Source organism: Ambystoma mexicanum, chromosome 7p (genome assembly GCF_040938575.1).
Source record: "Ambystoma mexicanum isolate Mex_15411 chromosome 7p, UKY_AmexF1_1, whole genome shotgun sequence".
NCBI lineage: Eukaryota > Metazoa > Chordata > Amphibia > Caudata > Ambystomatidae > Ambystoma > Ambystoma mexicanum.
This window is the reverse complement of record NC_090939.1, coordinates 178,712,721-178,733,093: the sequence shown is the minus strand read 5'-3', so window position 1 is coordinate 178,733,093 and position 20,373 is coordinate 178,712,721. Positions and strand designations below refer to the sequence as shown.

General features: G+C 43.5%; 1 protein-coding gene across 1 annotated transcript in view; it reads left to right on the top strand.

Moving 5' to 3' along the window:
- UMODL1 (uromodulin like 1) overlaps positions 1 to 20,373 on the top strand; it is a 482,641-nt gene that overhangs the window by 396,166 nt on the left and 66,102 nt on the right. Inside the window, exon 12 of the mRNA XM_069636212.1 lies at positions 13,120 to 13,356. Within this exon, the coding sequence (XP_069492313.1) occupies positions 13,120 to 13,356 (237 nt within the window). The remainder of the gene's footprint in view (positions 1 to 13,119; positions 13,357 to 20,373) is intronic.

Genomic DNA, 20,373 nt, shown 5'->3' with positions numbered 1-20,373 from the left:
CAAGGGCCCTCTGGGGAAATATTTACAGCAATTAAGAAACGCAGGTAAGGTGCTAACCCCACAGCCCACTAAAAAACAATCGCTATTAGGTTGTGAGCACCAGTCACTCTGGTCCATTCTGCGCAGAATTTTTAAATCAGAACGTCTGATCACCCTTGGTCCGGTTCTCTGCCGCAACCAAGTCAGAACCTTGTAGCCCAGACCTTCTCTAGACTCTTTTCCATCTATTTTCCGAATATTGTTTATAACAAAGTTTCTTTGATCCATGATGAAATCCTGCATATTAGTATCCTTTATTGTTGGCATTTGTGCCTTATTTAGATGAGCATTCCATGTGGGTGGGGACCTTCGTTTCATCTTTGTCGTTATAGGGGGTTTGACCCCTTTATGATCAGATTTCAGGACTGAGATTGAAAGTGGGAGTAATATTTCAAAAGTAGCGCTATTGGAGTCCACGAAGGGGATTATTATGTTCGCCCTACTATCCACTATTGACATGGTGGGATTGGGCATTGTCTCGCTCCAAGTGTTGGTTTGTATGGCTTGATTTTTTCTCTCCTTAGGTATAAAAACTTGACAGGCATTGTTGACCTTCAGTGTCTGTGGTAGATTGATGGGGATGGACAGCCCATCTGTCTGTGAGGTATTATTTACTTTAGGCGGTCGCAAGTCCACCAGCCAATCATTAAGGGCATCAGCCAGGAGTCCAAGGTCAAAGGGATCCTCACATAGGAGAAGCTCTTTGGCTATGCTGGCCATGAGAGCAGACCATTGCAAGGGATCAATGTGCTCAAATTGAGCTAAATTAGGCCTGGCCACGCCTTGGGGAGTCTGAAATATTAAAGAGTGGGCTGGATTACTCTCAGCAGAGATGATGGGCTCTTCCCGACATGGAGATTTGGCTGGGATTAGTACTGGCGCCATGATCTCCGCAGTGCCAGATTCAGGGGCACTGTCTGGCAATATGGGTTCTGGAGTACCAGTATTCAATAGGTGGCTATATGATTCCTGTCTTGGTCTTTTTTTAAGTGTGGACAATGATGTGGCAGGGGGTTTATCGCGCAATCTCAGTCTCCTACGAGTACCGAGTGCCAAAACCTCTGAAATGCGATCTCTGTTGGTCAGAGGGAATAGGGCCGCAGAGACCTGCAAGGCTTCTTCAGCCAGTTCCTGGTGAACATTCACCGGACCAATAGTGTTGCTCTTTTTGTTATTGGCCATGATGACCCCAACCTATATGGGCCGAAAGGCTAACAGCCACAATTTATAAAGTGAGGAGGAGGGACAGTGCTCATGGACCCCGCATCTCGCGTGGTACGAGACTGTACTGCCCCAACATGCCAAATATTCTGGAGAACAGCTTGCAGGGAGCTTTTTTATGGAGGGTTAAGATCTATAGCAGTTTGCACGGTAAAGGAGGGGAGGGTGAGGGTAGAGGGGGGGGTGTATGGTGCATGTTGATTGCAGGATTGCCTGATTCAATTGATGGCTACTTTTTTTACATGGGTGTGACAAATCTGATGTAGAAAAACCAGTTGATATACAATCAAGCTCTGGCAATACCAGGTCAAACAGGGCAACAAAGGGTTAACTTTGTTCGCCAGCTGCAGGGAATGATTGACAGTTTAATTAACCAATCCTTAACAGAGATGTAAGTGTTGACATTTCTTTGTTTTGGTTCTGGTTGCTAGGAAACTCAGGAGGAAGAAATGGAAAATGTCAGTTATGAATGGGCATATTAGCTAATGCTGGCAAGGAAGTCTGTTACGAGTTTTGTCGTTATAGTTAGAGCGCCGTTGCGCCAAAGAGTTGATCCGAAGGTCTAAAGACCTGTGAAGACGGCCGACACGACGAGAGACGACTACGAAGAGCCGTTCGTATCCCGAGAGGCGTATTACGCCAGTGTCCACCTGGAGAGGAGGGGCCGACACTTGAAGACAGCGGGTGTCTTGCGGAGCCTTCGTGAGACAGGAGGAGGGGCAAAGTTGAATGAGAGAGTGGAGTTGCGATTCCAAAATCAAAAGAGAGGTTCCTGGTGAGGAGGCTAATAACAGTGTCGCTGATGCCCATAAGCTACGCCATAACAATGTGAAAGCAGCACTGAGGTACGAACGTTTTGTTTATGATTATAACGCAAAAGTAGTCATATAAAATGACAGGAGGACTACGTATGGCGGAGTGAAGTGCCAAAAGGCTATATTACAAGACGAAATACAGAAGACTATAAGTTCAACGTAAAAGAACTTGTATTATACGTGTTATTAAGTGCGTATGAAAACGTTGGCAGTTAATGTTGTAAACAAGTTAAGATTTATCCAGAAAAGAGATAAGGAAGAAAGAAAGTCACAGCACATACCAAGGTGTGAGATCACATGAGAAGTATTATAAATATTGACAATATTACAGAGCAGGAAAAGAGATTAAAGCAAAGGAGGGGTTACAAGCTATACAAGAAAGAAAGAAAGGTAAAGGAAAGAAATAACAAAGAGAGAGTCTGAAATAGTTTTTGCAAACAAGGAACAAATATTACTTACGAGGGAAGACAGAAAAGAGTTGAAAGAAAGTAAGGAGAGAGTTGTGATAACAGAGACTATTAGAAAGACTTTGAGAACTTGTGAAAGTAATTCTTAAAAACTTACCTGGGGAAAACCCTGCTTTTCTGCATGAAGCCATTTTCCAGACAAGGTCATCAGGAGAGTTAAAGACGTATCCTTTTACCTGCAAACAGAGAAAGTTATAGTTAATAAAAAGAATTGTTACAAACAAAACAACATACTTTCAGGCTCAGTGTATTTTTTTCACAGTCTACAGAATACCGACTGACAATGGGCCTTTGTGAACCACAACGGGCCTCTATGGAGCGTCACTGGTGTGCAGAGCTTTATTACTCAGTTTATGCTTTCTGGAGTCTCTTACTAACAGGTTGATGTCCCTATCTGTATCTGTATCTATCTATATCTATATCTATCTATATCTGGCACACCGGTAGTGCTCACTGAGCTGCAACTTAGTGTTGGAAATGCCAGGGTGTCCAAGGTGATCATTTTCAATTATGTTTGTCCACTCTTGTTTGATCATGACTTTCCCTAGGAACCCAACTTCCCAGGAATCACACAACAATATGCCATTGTTGCTGCTGTTGTCATCGACAACTTACTGTTGGGGAAGCCTTGACAGGTAGATGTTGGTCATCCCTGGCTCATGGTCAATGAAATACCAGAAGCTGGTCAGTCTGGTTGCAATGTGGGCCAAGCGGGGTGACTCCTTGACCTTACCCCCACATTTAATACTTGCAATAGAGGCTTATGGTTCATTTTAAGGTGAATTCTGAAATCCATAGAAATTGACGAGTGTATTGTGATGCACATGCAAAGACAAAGACCTCACATTTGATCTGTGAGTGAACATGAGGCATATACTACCATGGCCTTCCTTCCCTGATGCATTTGTGGAAGAACCCTTGGCCCTTTTCGACTGGTGTCCACTGTTGAAATACAGATGCTTTTGATGCTAGGCTGAATGGCATCCTGTTAAATCTGTACAAGCCAAATGCCTGATAAATGTGGTGTATTGTTTGGAACATTCCACAAGTTTCACTTGATGGTATACTCTCCATATGTGAACAGTGGAGAATCTGCCCGTGTCGCTGATCGGGTGGAGGAGTTTGCTAATGTTCAGCAGTGGGTGGCAGACCACTATTTTGTTGGTATTAAGACCTCTCAAGTCCCCACATAGCCTGATGGTGTTGCCAGGCTTTGCCACTAGGATAATGGATGGCACCCATTAAGAAAACACTGTCTATTCTATGATCTTCTCATCGATCATCTATCCCAACAGCTTTTTGAGATTGTCACAAACTCTATGTGGGACCTTCCTGGCACATATTTCATTGAGGAGACTCCTTGTTTGAGTTTGATCCAATGCCTATAATTCTTCAAGTTGTCAGTTCTTTAATTGAACGTTTCTGGGAATTTGGCAATAAGGCCCATGGCCAGTTCATTCATGCTTGTAAGCATTCCCTGTTCGAAGGATCCTGGTTGTAGAGGCATGCAAAATGCAACTTAGTGTCACCAACTAAGAATTATGAGGTCCTTTGTTTTCCACATTGTTGGGATATTAGGCTTCATTACAAAGTGGGCGGTGCAGGTAAAATATGGCGATATTACTGTATACTGCCGCATTACTGCATCAGCCAACTATACCTATGATGGAAAGTTAAAGTTAAAAAGGTAAATCTGCTAACATTCCACCCAATTTTGGAAGAATCACAGCTGCAGTAATGCTGCCAAAATCCCCATTGAGTACAATGAGCTCAAATAAATGGGGACTAGCACCACAGAGCACAACTTGTAATCCGGCGGAAATACTGCCAGACCAAATGGTGGTAACGATAATACCATTTGGTGGTATCTGGGTGGATTTACACCCAGATACCATCAAACTTGTAATGAGGCCCATTGTATCATACTTTTTTTAGAGGCTGTTGATGTGAAGAAACCCACCAACTCTTTGGGGTCACCAGATGATGTGAGCTGTAAGGGGGTCATTATCTTGCCGAGTTTCCTTTGGAACATTATTGTATGGCATTCACCTGATTCAGCCAAAATGCCAGTTGCACACCCTTAACAATGATCTGGCAAATAGGATATCATAGGTTTTTAATTGCTTCTCCTTGGATGTTGTCTTCTTTGAGTAATACACATTCCCTTACTACTACAGAAAATTCAACAAAGGTGTCATCCTCATTAGAAGGACCTTCATCCTCCTCAGGTATGACTGCAGTTTTGCCTACCTTCCTGCCCCTGAGCTTGCAGCCTCTGGAGTTGCTGGGAACCTTGCAGAACTTGACGAGTATGCCCACATTCCTTGCATATTCTTCTTAGACTGGGAACACCTTTGATGATAGCTATGAGTTTGGGTCCCCCACACCTGTAACATAATGGATGAGGGACCTACGGAGAAGTAGGCTGATAACATTCTTTCTGGCTTTGCAGTTCCTCTTTTGGGTTTATCTGAAGGGTAACAAATAGGGCTGGCACCACCTTTTTTTTCGTATTCAATCGCTAAGCAATAGCCTTTTGAGCTCTGATTTGTTTTGACGAGCTGGGTAGCCCATTCCAATGTAAGCTCCGATTCCTCGCACAGTTCTTCTCTGATGTGAGGGTTGTTGGTCTGAATTACCAATTGGCTGCAGATCATTTAATCATGGAATTCGTAGGAGGGTAACAATTTTCTGAGAGCAATCATGAAATCATCAACAACCTGGTAATTGCTGTCTCATCTGGAAGTGGGGATAAGTTTCCCTTAGTATTTTAGGTCCATTTTCGCTGTGGTTTCTTCAAATACCTTGAGGTCCTCACACCCACCCTCTTGCACTAGAGCAGGAGGGTTGCAGAGAATCTGGAACCTGCCATAGCTTCCATGTAAGTACGAAATTCCTTCTTCCAACATTTCCAGAGTATAGCAGGGTTCTGGGGCGAGGATGGAACTTTGACAGCAGATCCAGGTTCTGCAAGCTATACCTATATACTTCGGTGGAGTTTGAATTCACTCGAGTTCTGCGGTGAGGACATTGCACTCCTTTTGGGAAATTGGTGTTGTGGTGCAGCATCCCCTCCTCTCTAGAGGAGTCTGCTCTACTTAAGGTAGGCTTAAAACACTGCCAATACTGGCCCATGCTCAGTTGCTGCTCACCTTGGAAGCATATCTGGAAAATGGCTGCGGCCCGCTTTTGCCAATCAGCTTTAAAGGATCTCAGTTCTGTAGTGCACTCAAGCCATTTAATCGTCGGACATGCGTTTTGACAGAGATAAGCCCTTCCAGCGGTGGCTGGAGACATTGGAAGGGGGGAAGGGTTGAATTATCCAATTTTAAAGACAGTCCCCGGAATAGTCTGTTCCACGTCCATTGAGCAATCCCTAGTCAGCCTTCTGGGTTGGCATATGATTCTGGGTTGGAGTAAACATGCTTTGGCACTGGTGGCTGGGTAACACTTGCCACTAAATTGTTGTACTGGTGACGTCAGGATACTAGGTTAGCATGAATTCCTTTTTAGCCACAATGCTAAGCTCCAAACTCATGAGCAGCCATTGTTCAACTGAATTAGTGAATATGATCCAGGTGTGCAATGCATTACTTTCCATCACAACAGGCGAGCGTGCCCAGTCAACAATTGGTTGAAGGAGAATGTTCAGACTGTGTATTTCTTATCTCGTATTGGAATAAATGTAAAATAAGGTTGTCAATATCTTTTATTAGCACCTGGGGTGGGAGAAGCAGCCAATAAGATTCCTTGGACGCAGGCTGAAACTGGCAAGCTCAGCCCGTGTTCCATGGAACTTGAAGGCTGCTTCCCCCACCCTGCCGCTCCATCTTCCCTCGAACCATCGTTATCTTTTATTTTTTTTCATTCCCTCCACCCCTGCATTCTTTACCTCTTCTCTTCGGTGTCGGTGGAGGGCACCCGTTCCAAGGGTTGGAGTGGGTGCTAATGGCCTGGGGGACCTCGTTAAACATCCTCGCTTTGCTCGGGCCTTTAACTCGAGGTCCCGGGCCGTTAACACCTGTTCCAGCCTTGGAACGGGTGCTTAACGCTATAGTACATTCAATTTGTTTGCTGTCTTTATTGTTTCATGATATAAATAAATCTGGAAATCAAAAGGCCCTCATCCTTATGTTCCCCCCCTCTTTTTCAAACTTTAAATAATTATCAATTTTCCAATGTCAGACCTTTATTACGCAGCCATTTTAAGGACTATTGGGGCATTGGGTTGCGAAAAATGTGTGGCCTCTAGATAAGGGTGAGTAGTGGGGAGTCCACAGAACCACGATTCGTAAAATCCTGAGCATCCAGCAAACTAGGGGGTGTCCACTGGTTCATAACCCGCAGAAAATGCAGAATGACAGGAATTCATTGTTCTGTAATCTCGTCCTTCCTCTACCAGAGAAGCCAGGAAACTATTGCCAGAGGGGCTGACATGGAATTCTCTCCCTGTTTCCAACACAAGCTGCTCCAAAATGCCGAAGTGGGTTTGCAAGACTTGGAAGTGGAAATTAATAAGATGTCTCTATTAAGGCACTAGGTTTTTTTGAAAGACCCAGGATTTTCTTGCAAGTCCAGAAATCAACAGTCACTAAGGGCTAGCATTCTGGGGTAATCTTAAGTGGTCCTTCAAGATAAGAGAGCTCTTGGGTAGTTGGAATGGAAAATCAGAAGAACATTTAAGTAGAGCTGGACACCAGAGTTGAGTTTTCCAAAAAGGTGCAATCAGTACCATCTCAGTTTGTTCTCTCAGTGCGTTTACAAGATTCTGCTGATCAAGCTCATCCTTTGCTTCTGGCATAGCAAGAACGCTTCTGAGGTAGGTAATGATTTTATTGAAAAAACATCCATTAACAAATTCATTTGGACAAAGCATCTCAACTAGAACCGACACATCGCAAAGAATCATGACAAACATACAAACTTTGAAGTGCTCTAAAACTTCTTCTAAAATCAGCTCCAACAAAATCTAAAACGTTGTACATAAAATATGAATTATTAAAGTTCATAAATAACATCAGAGCATCCGTGCATTTTACTTCTAAGATCAATATAATTTTTACAAACCAATACAAATTGAATAATATCCTCCTCTTTGCCATCCCACATACACACAGCTCGTTCGTGCCCAACCAGTTGATGCAGGCCATTAGAGGAAGCACATGTTACTGAAACATCAAGGTTTATCCTTATGCACTCTCGAGATTTAATCTTACTTATGCAGTTTATAGGCTCACCTCCTGAACCAGAAAAAAGAAATATGCGAGTTTGCATGTGAAACAGAGTTGCACAATGCTCCACGTCTGCAGTCCTTTTTTGAGTAAAGCCTTTTGTTGCACTTTACACTTGCTGCTAAAAACGTAAACATCCCCAAACCCCCACTGCCCCATCAATGCAATCCCCCTTGAGTCCCAACAGCACTTACTCTGCGAAGGAGAAGCCACCATCTCTATCAGTGCGTTACCTATTTTACGTCACAAACAGACGCGGGACGATATTGAGGTTTCCTTCATACAGGAAGAAATAAGGGAACTAACCTGGATATTTGGGAGCCGAGCGATATAGAACATTAATGGAAACTAGCTTGGACATATACAAGATGTATTTGAGAATTATTGTTTGGAGATACTAATTTGCGTTTCAAAAAACATAGCCCGGTTTTGAGAAAGGGCGTTTAGGTACACCACAAGTACCTTGAAGACTCACAATAAAGAGAAAATATTGAATTTTGAATATAAACAACTTTGGAGTAATATTAATATATTCTTGTTCAGTGATGTCTGGCACCACATAAGAATACCAACAACTCTCTTTTGTATATGAAGGAAGGGGCAATCCTTCTTTGTTTTCGACTGACATATCTTGCATAAATATTGCATGCTTGCCAGATCTGTGTCGTAAGGTGATAATCTCCATAACCCACCGTTTTGGTTAATTACCTATTTTATGATCTCAGCTGCGCCATAATCGTTGTGCTACAAACTCCCATTTAAAGCCTCAGTGCGCCTCGAAGGTTGATAAGCGACAGCCCTGCCACTTTCTTCATAAATAAATTCTGGATAAACTCTAGGCATGCGCAGATCAAATACTCACAGATCTCACTTACATGTAGCACTGACATCTGGGTTTTGGTCTCCAACACTGAAAGGCATTTGTCCACTCTGCGACCCCATATAATCGCCCACTGAACCCTGGGAGAGAGTGCTTAACTGCCCCCAGCATGTCACGCATGCAGCCGAAGTGTGGAAGTTAAGCGTTCAGTAAGGATTCAATTGATCAGAATGCGGTGGATCCCAGATCTTGTTCAGTGTTTGAAGCATTCATTTATTTGGCTTTCAATTGCAGCAAATCCATGGAGTTTCTCCCAGGTCAATCCACCCTGACGCTGGATAGCCCCGGAGGGTTAGTGAGATGGGGTTCTCCATAAAATAATGCCAAAAGTTGATCACTAGTTCCACTAGCAGCCTGGACTGGGCCCCTACGATTGATTGATGTATCAAACAGACATATATTGTCCTCTTTAGAAGAATATAACAGTCCGCTCTGCATTTGGCAAGAAAGCCTATTCCACAGAAACCTCCTCAGATCTCTAAACAATAAATGTGAAAATTGGGCTCTGTTGAAGACCATTTCCTGTAGATGGCAACCGCTCAAAACAAGCTTACTACCAGCCTGTTCGGTTGACATTCGACTCAATGATTCTGTTCAGGGCCGTACCAAATATGTCCTTTCCATTCCAGGCCTCAATGTGCTAGACCCTCCAATAAATCTCTACACTCACAACCTTCTGTGTATATGATCGATTTCTACAGAGGTTTAATCTTTAAAGTGGCCTGTAATGTAAGTGTCTAGGAAATGTCACCTGGGTAGATGATGATAGCACACCAATGATCCTTGTCAACTCACTGAGTGAAAAGGTCTCCTTAGCTGGAGGTGTGTTGGTTATATGAGGTTCTGATTTTTCTGTGGAAAGGCTGAGCTTTGCACTGATGAGAATTCCATCATTCGAGATGTGACCAAGGCAGATATCTTCAAATTCACTAGGATATCTGCAAAAGGGTCTAGTTCATATCCGCTTGAAGCCACAGTCTTGTGACGTGAAGATCACATTGTCCAGACAGATAATTAGGCATGCCCTACTCTCTATGAGTGATGGGATGATGCGATTGCTCATATTTGTGAAGCATGAGGGTGCAGGGTTGTGCCCATAAGGCATGCTTGTTAACTCCCAGAAATAACATGTCTGAAATAAATGTAGGAAATGGCAGTATGGCTAGAAATCAGAACAGAAACACAGACACCTTTGCGGTCCAGCCAGAACAGTCAGTCTCTTGGGAAGAGGGTGCCTCTGAGCATGTTATGGCCCTGCATTTTGAAATGATGATGAAATATAAATTCATTGAAGTGTTGTAAATTGATGACTGGCCTCAATGACACCTTCTGATGAACCAGATCACCCCTTTCTGCATTAGTTTCTTTAATGTATCATTCATGAGACATCTCTTTTGCGGTAAAGTGCTGGGCCTAGAGTTCCCATATTTCAACAGTCAACGAAGAACAGTAGTTTATTTTTTTGATTTTTTCATTTATAGTGCATTTTAGTTTAAAAAAAACCTTTGCACAGTTTTACTCTTACATTTCAACTAGTTGCTTCCATAATATCTAGCACATTTTTAAGCAACTCTTTTTTTTTAAATGTCCATTTTGTACATACACCAGACGTTCATTAAAAACAAAAACAATTATAAAACAGACATACAAGGTCAGTTATAAAACAGACATACAAGATCACCGTCCTCTAGACAGTCTTTAGCAGCTTATCAAATAAAATCCACAGATCATATAGCTTTTTCAAGTCTAACTTAAACAGCCAGTATCTATTTTTTATATCATCAAATCAAAGGAAAAAATCATATCATGGAATACAGTAGTTTGTTCCAATTGTCTGCAAAGAGTGCTGTGCAACCTCTTACCCAAGTTACTGTCAAAATTGCACCCATCTGAGGTGTGGGATTAGTACATTGCTGGACATCTCCAACATCGGGCACATACACTTCCCCCTCTTGAGCATGTGAAAGTATAATCTTTCTTTTCCTGCCAGCACTAGAATGTGGATCATCCTGATTGGGACCTTCTACCCTGTTACTAGTGACTGAAGGAGTGGCCCTTCCTTTTCCAGTCCTATAGAAAGGTTTGTATGAGAAGAACATTTCAATAGAGTATTGAGCTTTCTCTAGTGCCATGAAGGTCCCTACAAAGCTTCTTTGTGAGCAGAGAGCCCAAGAGTAAGCATTTGGCTGATGGGTCTCTCTTTCAGGAGGCTAAATTTCCCAATTTAAAATCTATTCTGAGCCAGAGGTCCTCCTGCCTCTCAGCAGAGATTGCACAATTTGAATTGCCTAAAAGACACACAGCATTTTGAGACTGACCTGCAAGCAGCTTTGGAGCCACTGGAGGTTCAGTGTCTCGCACTCTCCGAGCCATGTCTAATGTCTTGGCTAGTAGACCCGGTATGTCAAAGAGTTTATCCTGAACGAGGATCGATCTATATCCTTCTTGGGGCCCTTTGTGGATTTGTTAAGCAAGGCCAACCATTTATCAGCCAGCATTAGCATTGCTGTGAACATCCCTTCAACGTCAGGTCAAGGGCGCTCCGCCCTATATGGCCTCCGTTCTCTTTATCTAGAGGCTTTTGATATGCACCTAGAGGCACTCGGCAACCTTCAGGAAAGGGGTCCATGCTGATCACTAGAGCGGTATGAGGCTGTTCAGATAGAACATTTTGACTCTGGCTTTGTCTCGTACCTTGAAAGTCCCTGCTGGGACCTTTTCCTCTTGTGACATACCTGACCCTCGCTCCGGCAGGTCAAGGGGCCTATCAGTATTAATTCCTTGACTCAGGGCATCCGAGTCGTAATCTTTTCCTTGCCTTAATTGTACCTCCTCTGAGTAGAGGGTGTGATGCAAATATGTGCCTCATGATATTTTAGAAAAGCCTCTTTCAGCCCTGCTGCTGCCACCTACAGCTCTGAGGAAGCAAAGGGTCATTGATGTCTTAGCTCCTTTTTTTGTTTAGCAACTCTTCTGAGCTCCTTTTCTTTATTTTGTCTGCATCAGGGTAGCCACCATCCCTCCATTTTACATCCAATGTTAGCTGGATGTGTAACGGAATCTCTGATACTGCTTTTTTAACTCCACAGTCCAGGGATGACCCCCGTGACCTCGCAAAACTCTCTGGCAGGTTCATATTCTGGTCATACTACTCTTCCTCAGACCAGCTTTACTCAGAGTAGTGACTCTCCATTGCTAGTCGATGTACCAAGATTTTGAAATTTGTAGCTGATGTCACAAGGCTGAGGGAACACACAATTACTGACATCACAATAAAGTTAAAGTGTTTAACTAAGCAAAAGCAAAACATAAGACTATTGCATGGAAAGTTGTTTCAGAATGGCTGTAGCATAAACTTTCTTGGAAAATGTAGGATGGCAGGATTATCTATGAAGGGCACCAAATAAAAGGCATACAGAAAGCTGAGTCGGGAAGCTATCCTGCTTAGTATTTTTTATTCCCTCTTCTGGGAACCACATGGTCTCTCTGCTTCTATATGGATTTAGGGTTTCCCCCCTTTGCCAAATGCCCCAAATGTACTTCCCTATTAGGGCTTTTCTTCTCTCTGGTGCTTACTCCTGTCTTCTGAGGTCAAGGGGCTATCCCCTCTGTAACACATCCCCTCTACTGGGAATCAGAAGGCACTGTCTCTCCTACTGCTTCTCACCTCCATTCTCTTGGGACAGGGGTCTCCTTTCCTGGTCTCAATGAGCTTTCCCAATCACAGCAGCACATCCCACTTCTGGGGTTCATGGAGCTGTTCTCCCACTCACTGGGGTATACCCCTCTTCCTGGGTTCAGGGAACTCTTCTACCCTTCACTGGAGCACACCTCTCTTCTGGGATTTAAGGGGTCTTCTTCACCATGATGAAGCATACCCCTCTTTTGTGTTCAAGGGGTTCCCCCTGTCCCCTAACTGGAGAACACCCTTCTTCTAGTTTTCAAGGTGTTCTTCTCCCGCACGTAGTGGCATACCCATATTCTGGGGTTCAAAGGGCTCACCTTTCCCTCACTGGTGCACAGCCATCTGGGCTCAAAGTGTTCCTCTTCTGTGCTCTCCAGCTTTCTGAACACCCTCCTCTCTTCAGCTCCCAGCCCAGAGACACGGTGACGGTATGAACGGTGCCAGTAAGGCACCGGAACCGTTCATACCGTCCCGCTGCATTACCTGGCGGGCTATGCGGCACCCGCAAGCATAACTCGTAATGCCGGCGCATCCATGCTCCCCATCCCCTATCGAGCAGAATGGGGATCGGGAGCCCGGCAATACCGCCACCCGAGAATGGGCAATTACCGGCCCATTCATCTCGTAATGGGCCGGTTATTGCCCCATCGAGGGAGGCATGCCGGTAGCGAGCATGGCGATAGCATATCTTTGGATGTTGTATTTGAAGGAGGCAGGAGTTTGTTGCAATGCGAAGATACCCACCCCAAAATCGCTAAATTGTATTCCTTCTGTTTTTCAGTGATATTCAAATTGTGGACGTTATTGAAGGAGATGGCTCTTTTCAACCCGAGTTTCAGCTTTACAGCGGCAAAGATCAAATCGGGAAAAATGGCACCCTGAACCCGGACGAGGATGTGCGGATTGTTATAGCAATTAACAGACAAGACCAAACGTACAAAGTGGTCCTCGTGGATTGCTGGGTGTCCAGTTCAAGTAACTCGTCGGATCCAGATCGACACCTTTTCATTAAGGACAGGTACTGTGCATTGATCACAGCAAACACTCACTTAGACGCTACAGCCACATCATGCTTTCCACACACTGCTCACACAGCTGCAGGTTAAATAAACATTCAATCAGGGGCTTAAAAGCCTACACCATTTTACATTTCTAGTGTCTTTCCCTTCCCCAGTGAATCTTCAAGCGCCTAAAAGTGAGGCACATGCATTATCGTTATTTATTTGTTACACTGCACTATTTGTGAGCGATATGCCTCAGATGTAAACACAGAAAAAAAGGACACGTTTGAGAACAGACTTGTCCAACTCCAGGCCTCGAGAGCCGGAAACAAGTCGGATTTTCAGGATACCCCTCATGAATATTCATGAGATAACTTGGCATACAATGATTCTAAATCTATTCAAAAGTGTTCTCATGAATTTTAATGAGGGATTTCCTGAAAACCTGTCAGGATTCCGGCCCTGTTTTAGAGCATGTGATGCTATGCCATTGCCATTTGCAAACCCTCCTGGGTCTTCCAGTCCTGCAAGTACAGGGTTGCATTATGGGTAAATTAGAGGGAGTACAGCAGAGGTTGCTGTTAGATCAGCTGTCCAATGCAGGCCTTGTGTTATCATTGCCTGCATGCAGGTGTGCATTTGTTGTGTGTGTGGTATGTGCTAGGTTTGTGTGTGGATGAATGTGTGTGTTCTGCTGATTGGAACATTGTATCTGTTTTACATGTGAGGTTGTAGTCGTCCCTGTGTCCCTCAGCCTCAATTTAATAATGCTACTGCTACTTACACCCTCCCTGACCACGAAAAACCCGATCTGTACATAGGTTAAGAGCAAAAACAGAGGCTGAGACGAGTTAAGGTCTATGAATTTCAACCAGACTGGAAAACGGGCTTACGGTGTTAGCCATTTTTCTTTATATATACTGTCATAGTGATCTAATCACAACAATGTACCAAGACCAAGAGTCTATGCAGTCTGTGGAGTTACAGTAGGAAGGCAAGCAAGTATTAGCAATGCCAGTAGTTTTGGTGCATGCTTTTGTACATTGCATTTTGCATCTATAGTCATAAACCTTTTGCACAATAAAGAACCAAGCCCATCCCAAGAACATGCAGGTAGCGTGATCAGTTAACCTTTGCTGGCTGAATACATACCTAAATGCTGGCAACTGATGCACAAAGCCTGCCACTTACCAAATGGCTTTTGATCTCTGTAAAATCAAGCATGACAACAACAATGTTGTCAAACACACCATCAATCTCCAATTACCAAGGGCCATAAATGATGCAGAGGGGAGCAGTGTAACCCCAACAATCTGTGTACTAAAGGGCCAAACGTAGGCCCTTCCGTCTTAAATAGAATAACGACATAATTGATATGCAAGATCATGGCCCTCATTATAAGTGAGCCTATCCGGAAATAAAGGTGCTGGTAAAAAGTTACAGCCACCCTTTCCGGACGGCCTCACTTTGAGTTTGCCGGTAAGGGTATTGTACAACCGGCAGGCCTGACTTGCCGGGAGTTCAGGCCCCTACCAGCAGGCTATTCACTGAGGCACCGGCACCAATACTAACAGTGCCGGTGCTTCAGGGTTCCCATTCCCATGGAGTCCAATGGGACTCCATGGCAATGGGAACTTACTGTACTATTATGTTCAGGGGCTTCTACGCGGTGCTAAATCACCACAGTAGAAGCTTCAGAGCGCCTGGCTTGTCTACACAAATGTGACGTTTGGTTCCATTGCCCAGAGCGTAGTCAATGGAAGGAAAAGGAAGAATGAGGCAAGATAAGAGGATGGTTAAAAAAGGTTAAGAACGATGGACAATAGGTGTAGAATGCAGCGAGGGCGGGAGAGTAGTTGTAATTGTATAGATTTATGTTGATGCTTTGGGTAGACCATGTGTCAGTTACGAAGAAGGTATAACTCAATTATCTATGTAAGGCAGTCTTACAGTGTTTGGTTGAAAGAGGGATTCAAGAAGTGCTCAAACCCCATGTGTTAATATATGACTGTTAGTTAGCTCTGGAATGGTAATTCCAGGAGAACTGCCAGGCCTGGACCAGGAGTGGCTTGGTCGCCGATAGCCCAGGTGGAAGTGGGAATATCAGTTTGAGAGCATAAGTGGAGGAAGGGGGTGTGCTGATCCTTTGGTAGTATTCCAGGAGATGCTGCAAGCCTGGCACTATGATGCACATGACTTTGTTGTGCTTGATGACCATGGTTCGTTATATGGACTGCACATATGGGTGGCAGTATATCATATGAATGAGTAAGATACATGTGATGAGCATTAGGAATGTGATGACTGTGATAAGGACTAGGACTAGAACTGTGATAATGACTAAAATGAGGAGTAGGATTGTAACAAGGAATAGGACTGTAACTAGGTTTGGTACGAGGTCAAGGACTGTAACTAGGACTATGACAAGGACTCTGTTGAGGGCTGGGGCTCTATCGAAGACAAGAACTGAGACATTGGTTAGGACTAAAACAAGGACTAGGACTGTGACGAGGAATGGGAATGTGATGAGGGTTCTGTTGAGGAGTGGTACTGTGACGTGTACTAAGATCAGGAATACGACTAGAGCTGCAACAAGGAGTGGGACTGTTACAAAAAACAGGATTTTGAGAAGGTCTGTGATGAGGATTAGGAGTGTGGTGAGGCCTCTGAAGAGGGTTAGGACTCTGACTGTGATGAGGACTAAGACTGTGATGAGGACTTGGAATGTAATTACTGTGGCAAGGACTAGAACTGTGATGAGTAGTAGCACTTTTACAAGGACTACAACTGTGATAAAGACTATGGCTATGACAAGGACTAGGTCAAGGACTGTTTTGAGAACTAGGGTTGTGGCCAGTGGCATAACACAAAAGGTGTGAGCTCCCCTGCAAGCCATCCTGGGGTACTCTCACAAGGTTCTCAACAAAGCACAGGCCGTGGCAGACTCCTGGGCTGGCCTAGATCACCAATCATGTACAATGCCCATGATAATCATTCTGCGGCAGGGGCACACCTGTACTGCACTATATATAGTAACAAAATGGTGGAATAACCAGAGCCTCCTTTGTTGGAGCTGATTGCAGAGACGTCTTTATGGGAGGGCAAAAGGGGCACTTGCCCAGGGCCCCCACCTTGGAGGGGGCCCCCACAGGACTGCCTGATCTCAAGTAAGATTCCATTGTTCACCACACTTAAATAGCACACGCCAGGAGATTTTATGGCATGCTGCTGAGGTGCTGACCTATTGCCTGTCTGTTTTGACAAGTACATTCTGCCTTGATCAATTACTCATGTAATGCTTTCTCTGTTCACTGTGGAATACAAAGTTTGAGTGTTTCATATGGCACAACTTCTGTAGCATTCTTTCCTTCTTGTGGGAATTATGTTGTTCATGTCCATTAGCCAAAGTTGAAATCCATATTGATAAATTGAGTGCCACAATGGTTCAGATGTTAGCTCAGTGTGTTAAGCACACATTGCAGATATGTGTGTTCACATGAAAGATTAAAAGAGCACATTCCAGCAAGGCTGGCTGAACCTTTCCTATGTCTGAAGTTTATAAACCTACCTGCATATGTACTTGGTTTTGCAACATAAGAGGTGTTGTTATCAGCAATGCTCCTGCACCAGATAGGGGTTGCTATAAAAACTAACATGTCATTCGTATGGTGATGGTCTAGAAATTGGTTTGTTCAGATGGGGCGTTCTAAAACCTAGGCAATCCCCTCTAAAGATAAGCATAAACTATAAGTCAAAAGGTGAATAAAAGACTGTGGGACCAAAGTCTTCATGCTTGTATCCAGGCTTTGCCAGCAGACGATACAGTGATCCTGGTCAAATTATATATCTCTTGCATTACTGTGCTGTCTTCTGTGAGGTTTGCCTTCTTGCATGCTGGTGGCATCATTTCGCTCATTACTTGATCTTTCTTCTTATGTAGGCCTTTTGAGTGGAAGGGATGGTAGACAGGAGAGAGCGGACCAGATTTTGTAGGCATTGGGCAAACATATTTTAAGGTCTGTTCGTTTGACACACACAACGTTTTGCTTTTTGTATAAAAGTCAAAGGTTTTTCTGCACGTTTATGAATGACAATTTCACAAGCCATTGTTTTGGAAGTATTTAAAGCTTAAAAGTGCAAAAGGCGTACCTAGATTAAATGTGTTATATCACATTGATTGTTATGCTGGTACTTATATACTTCCCTTGATGATGGGGAGAATGTAGCTAGAATCATTCCCATTTTTGCATAACACCCTTCTGTAATATTTCGGTTTTAAAAATTGTCAGGTTTGGAAATGTGATGTATGTACTTTGCAAGTCAGTTTTATAAAATGAGATTGTTTTAGTAGATGGTAAGAGCTGGAAAAGAAAGTTTTCAAATGCAGAAATTGCAGAGTTGGCACAAATCCCAGCTTTACCCCATAAAGCAATATGTGATCCTGGCCATCTCATTTAATCTTGTATTGCCTAACCTCATAGTGTTGCCAGTCCCTAAACCTTTCAGAATTGTCAGCCCTTCAGAGAGATTTCCTTCTCAGGGTATGATCTTCATAAAAGCCTCACTCATGGTTTCACTGGCTATAGGATTGCTTCCACTATAATAGTGAGCATTGATATACTGCACACCACAGGCTCTTGTTCCCCTGATCTCTAATGGCAACGCTATTTGAAAACCATGTCCCACTTCTAATCTCAGTCTTTCTGGATAGAGGCACCTTCCTGGTAGCTTCTAATCTGCCTCCACTAACCATGCTATGGTATGTGTAGCTTTCTCCTTCCTTACAATTGGTCTCCTCTATCCGTGCTTGAGCACTTTTGCATTCTCTGAGTCAGCTAATGTGTGCTCTATGCCTATTCTGGGTTACATGTACCTTTTACATACAGTACTGCCAAATACTACAGGATGCATACCTTCCCGGATGATATTGATAAAAAGTATCCTGTTTCTATACTAGAAGAGAAGTAACCTCTTCGTAGATTGCTAATGTTTGTCTTCAAATGCTACTTGTTTATCAATCTGATCAGAGCAAGAATGAAGAGGATAAGGAGATTTAAAGGGAGTAAACATGATTATTTTGAATGCTGCGAGGCGGCATGTCTACCTATGGGTTTGCTCACGGTGGGGGGTTCCACCAGATACACTTGATCACTTAATTCCTTTGGTTTGATTGAGGGGGGGGGCAAAGATGTCCATGCCTAGGGCCCAAAAAAGATTAAAATGGCCCTGGCTGATTGCCTCGTCAGACATCACTTTGGAGCCAGGAAAGAGGAAATTAGTTAATACTGGGATCTGTATAATGTCTAAATAGCATATTGGTTAGTATCATTTCATTTGGAATGGGATTGATGGTGGGAACCGAAAACAGTGGAAATGTGTGACCATTATTAGACAGGTACTAAAGAAACAGTCACGGATTTGCCCTGTCAGTGGGTATGTTCAGTGCCTACTTCTGCAACGGACATGAAAACGATGTAATTGTAGAAAGTACCTGATGTTGATGTTTCCTACGATGATCAGATCATTGGCAAAGATTTCAGAAGGAGCCCCATTGTAGGAAAGAGACTTGTGTGTTTGTGTTTGGACTAGTTGTTGGAACCATAGCAGAAGTTGTATTCATGTTCTGCACAAATCCTTATCTAAAAGTAGATTGAGTATAAAGAGCACTTCTGCACTGCACGTCCCCACCCATAGTTACTCAGTGCTGAAAATGGGTTCTTTTGTCAGCATCCATTTTCAACAGCACTGGTAATTCCACTTGAACTAGTTCTTAAGTCGCATATAGTTCCTGTTCAGGAAATGCATTTCCTCTCACTATTCACCTAATAGGGCCTTCGGTTCTAAGCTCCATAGATCAACGCATCCCTTGGCATGGCTTCTCAAAGAGTGCATACATATTGATTCAGGATGTCTGGATATTATCCTCTTTAGTATTCGAGTAGATAATTAGCATCTATTTCTACCATCTAACACCTGCCTTTTTCTACCTTTGTACTGTGTAATTATTGTCACATGCGGTGACTGGCTACAAGGCACCATATGACCTACACACTTTCTATGGTATATATGTAAGCTCTCCAATATCCAAACACCTACTGGAGGCCCCATAGAGTCTAGGCTTGGTTTGACTTTAGAACCCCTGTCTCGATTCATCTATCATTTCATGCAGTCATTTGTTGAACAGACAGAATCCTATATTAAGGGTGCCATTCATAGGTGAACCTTATGTAAGAGCATGATGGTGAACTGCAAACACAAATACTGGTCACATTACATGTGATGAGTCTAATAAATATATTCCACAGGATGAAGCCACATCAGTGGTTTATGAATCGTTACAGAAGCAGGAAGGTAAGAAGATTCTAAATGCATTTTCGTGAGATTTGGCAGAACTAGATTTGAAGAAAAAATACTTTAGATTCAAAACAGACATTTATTCCCAGATAAAAGAAACAAGCATGTGCTCTAAATGTGCTGCTGGCATTGCCAGATATAAAAGTGATCATATTGGGAGAGCACAATTGGCTCCATGATTATATCTCTCTTTGGCACGATTCATCAATGACATCTTCATGTTGAGGACAGAGTCAATGTTAATGTTAAAGGATATTTATAAAGCTCACAGTCATCACTGGAGTGTTCCCCTGGCACTCTGTCGGCTCTGAAAGGTAAGAGGGTGGGGTGGGTTAGTAGGGTATAGCAGGACAAAAGGTAGAACGAGACATTTTTTATGTACTGTTGGTAGCTTCAGTTTGGTTAGCCGCGTTCGTTGAGCATGGGTGTGGTTTACGTATCCGTGGAATCGCATGTTATGTTGTGGAAGACTATGGGCCTCATTACACGGTAGGCAGTAAGGGTTTACCGGTACCGGTAAGGGCACTGGTACGGTAAACCCTTACCGCCTTACTACAAGTTCCCTTTGCGGGACCCGACCTTAACGGCTGGTTTTACCAGCCGTTAAAGTAGGGTGCCGCAAAGGGACCTCGGTGCTAATTACGGTACCGCAATTTGCAGTACCGTAATTACCACCTTCC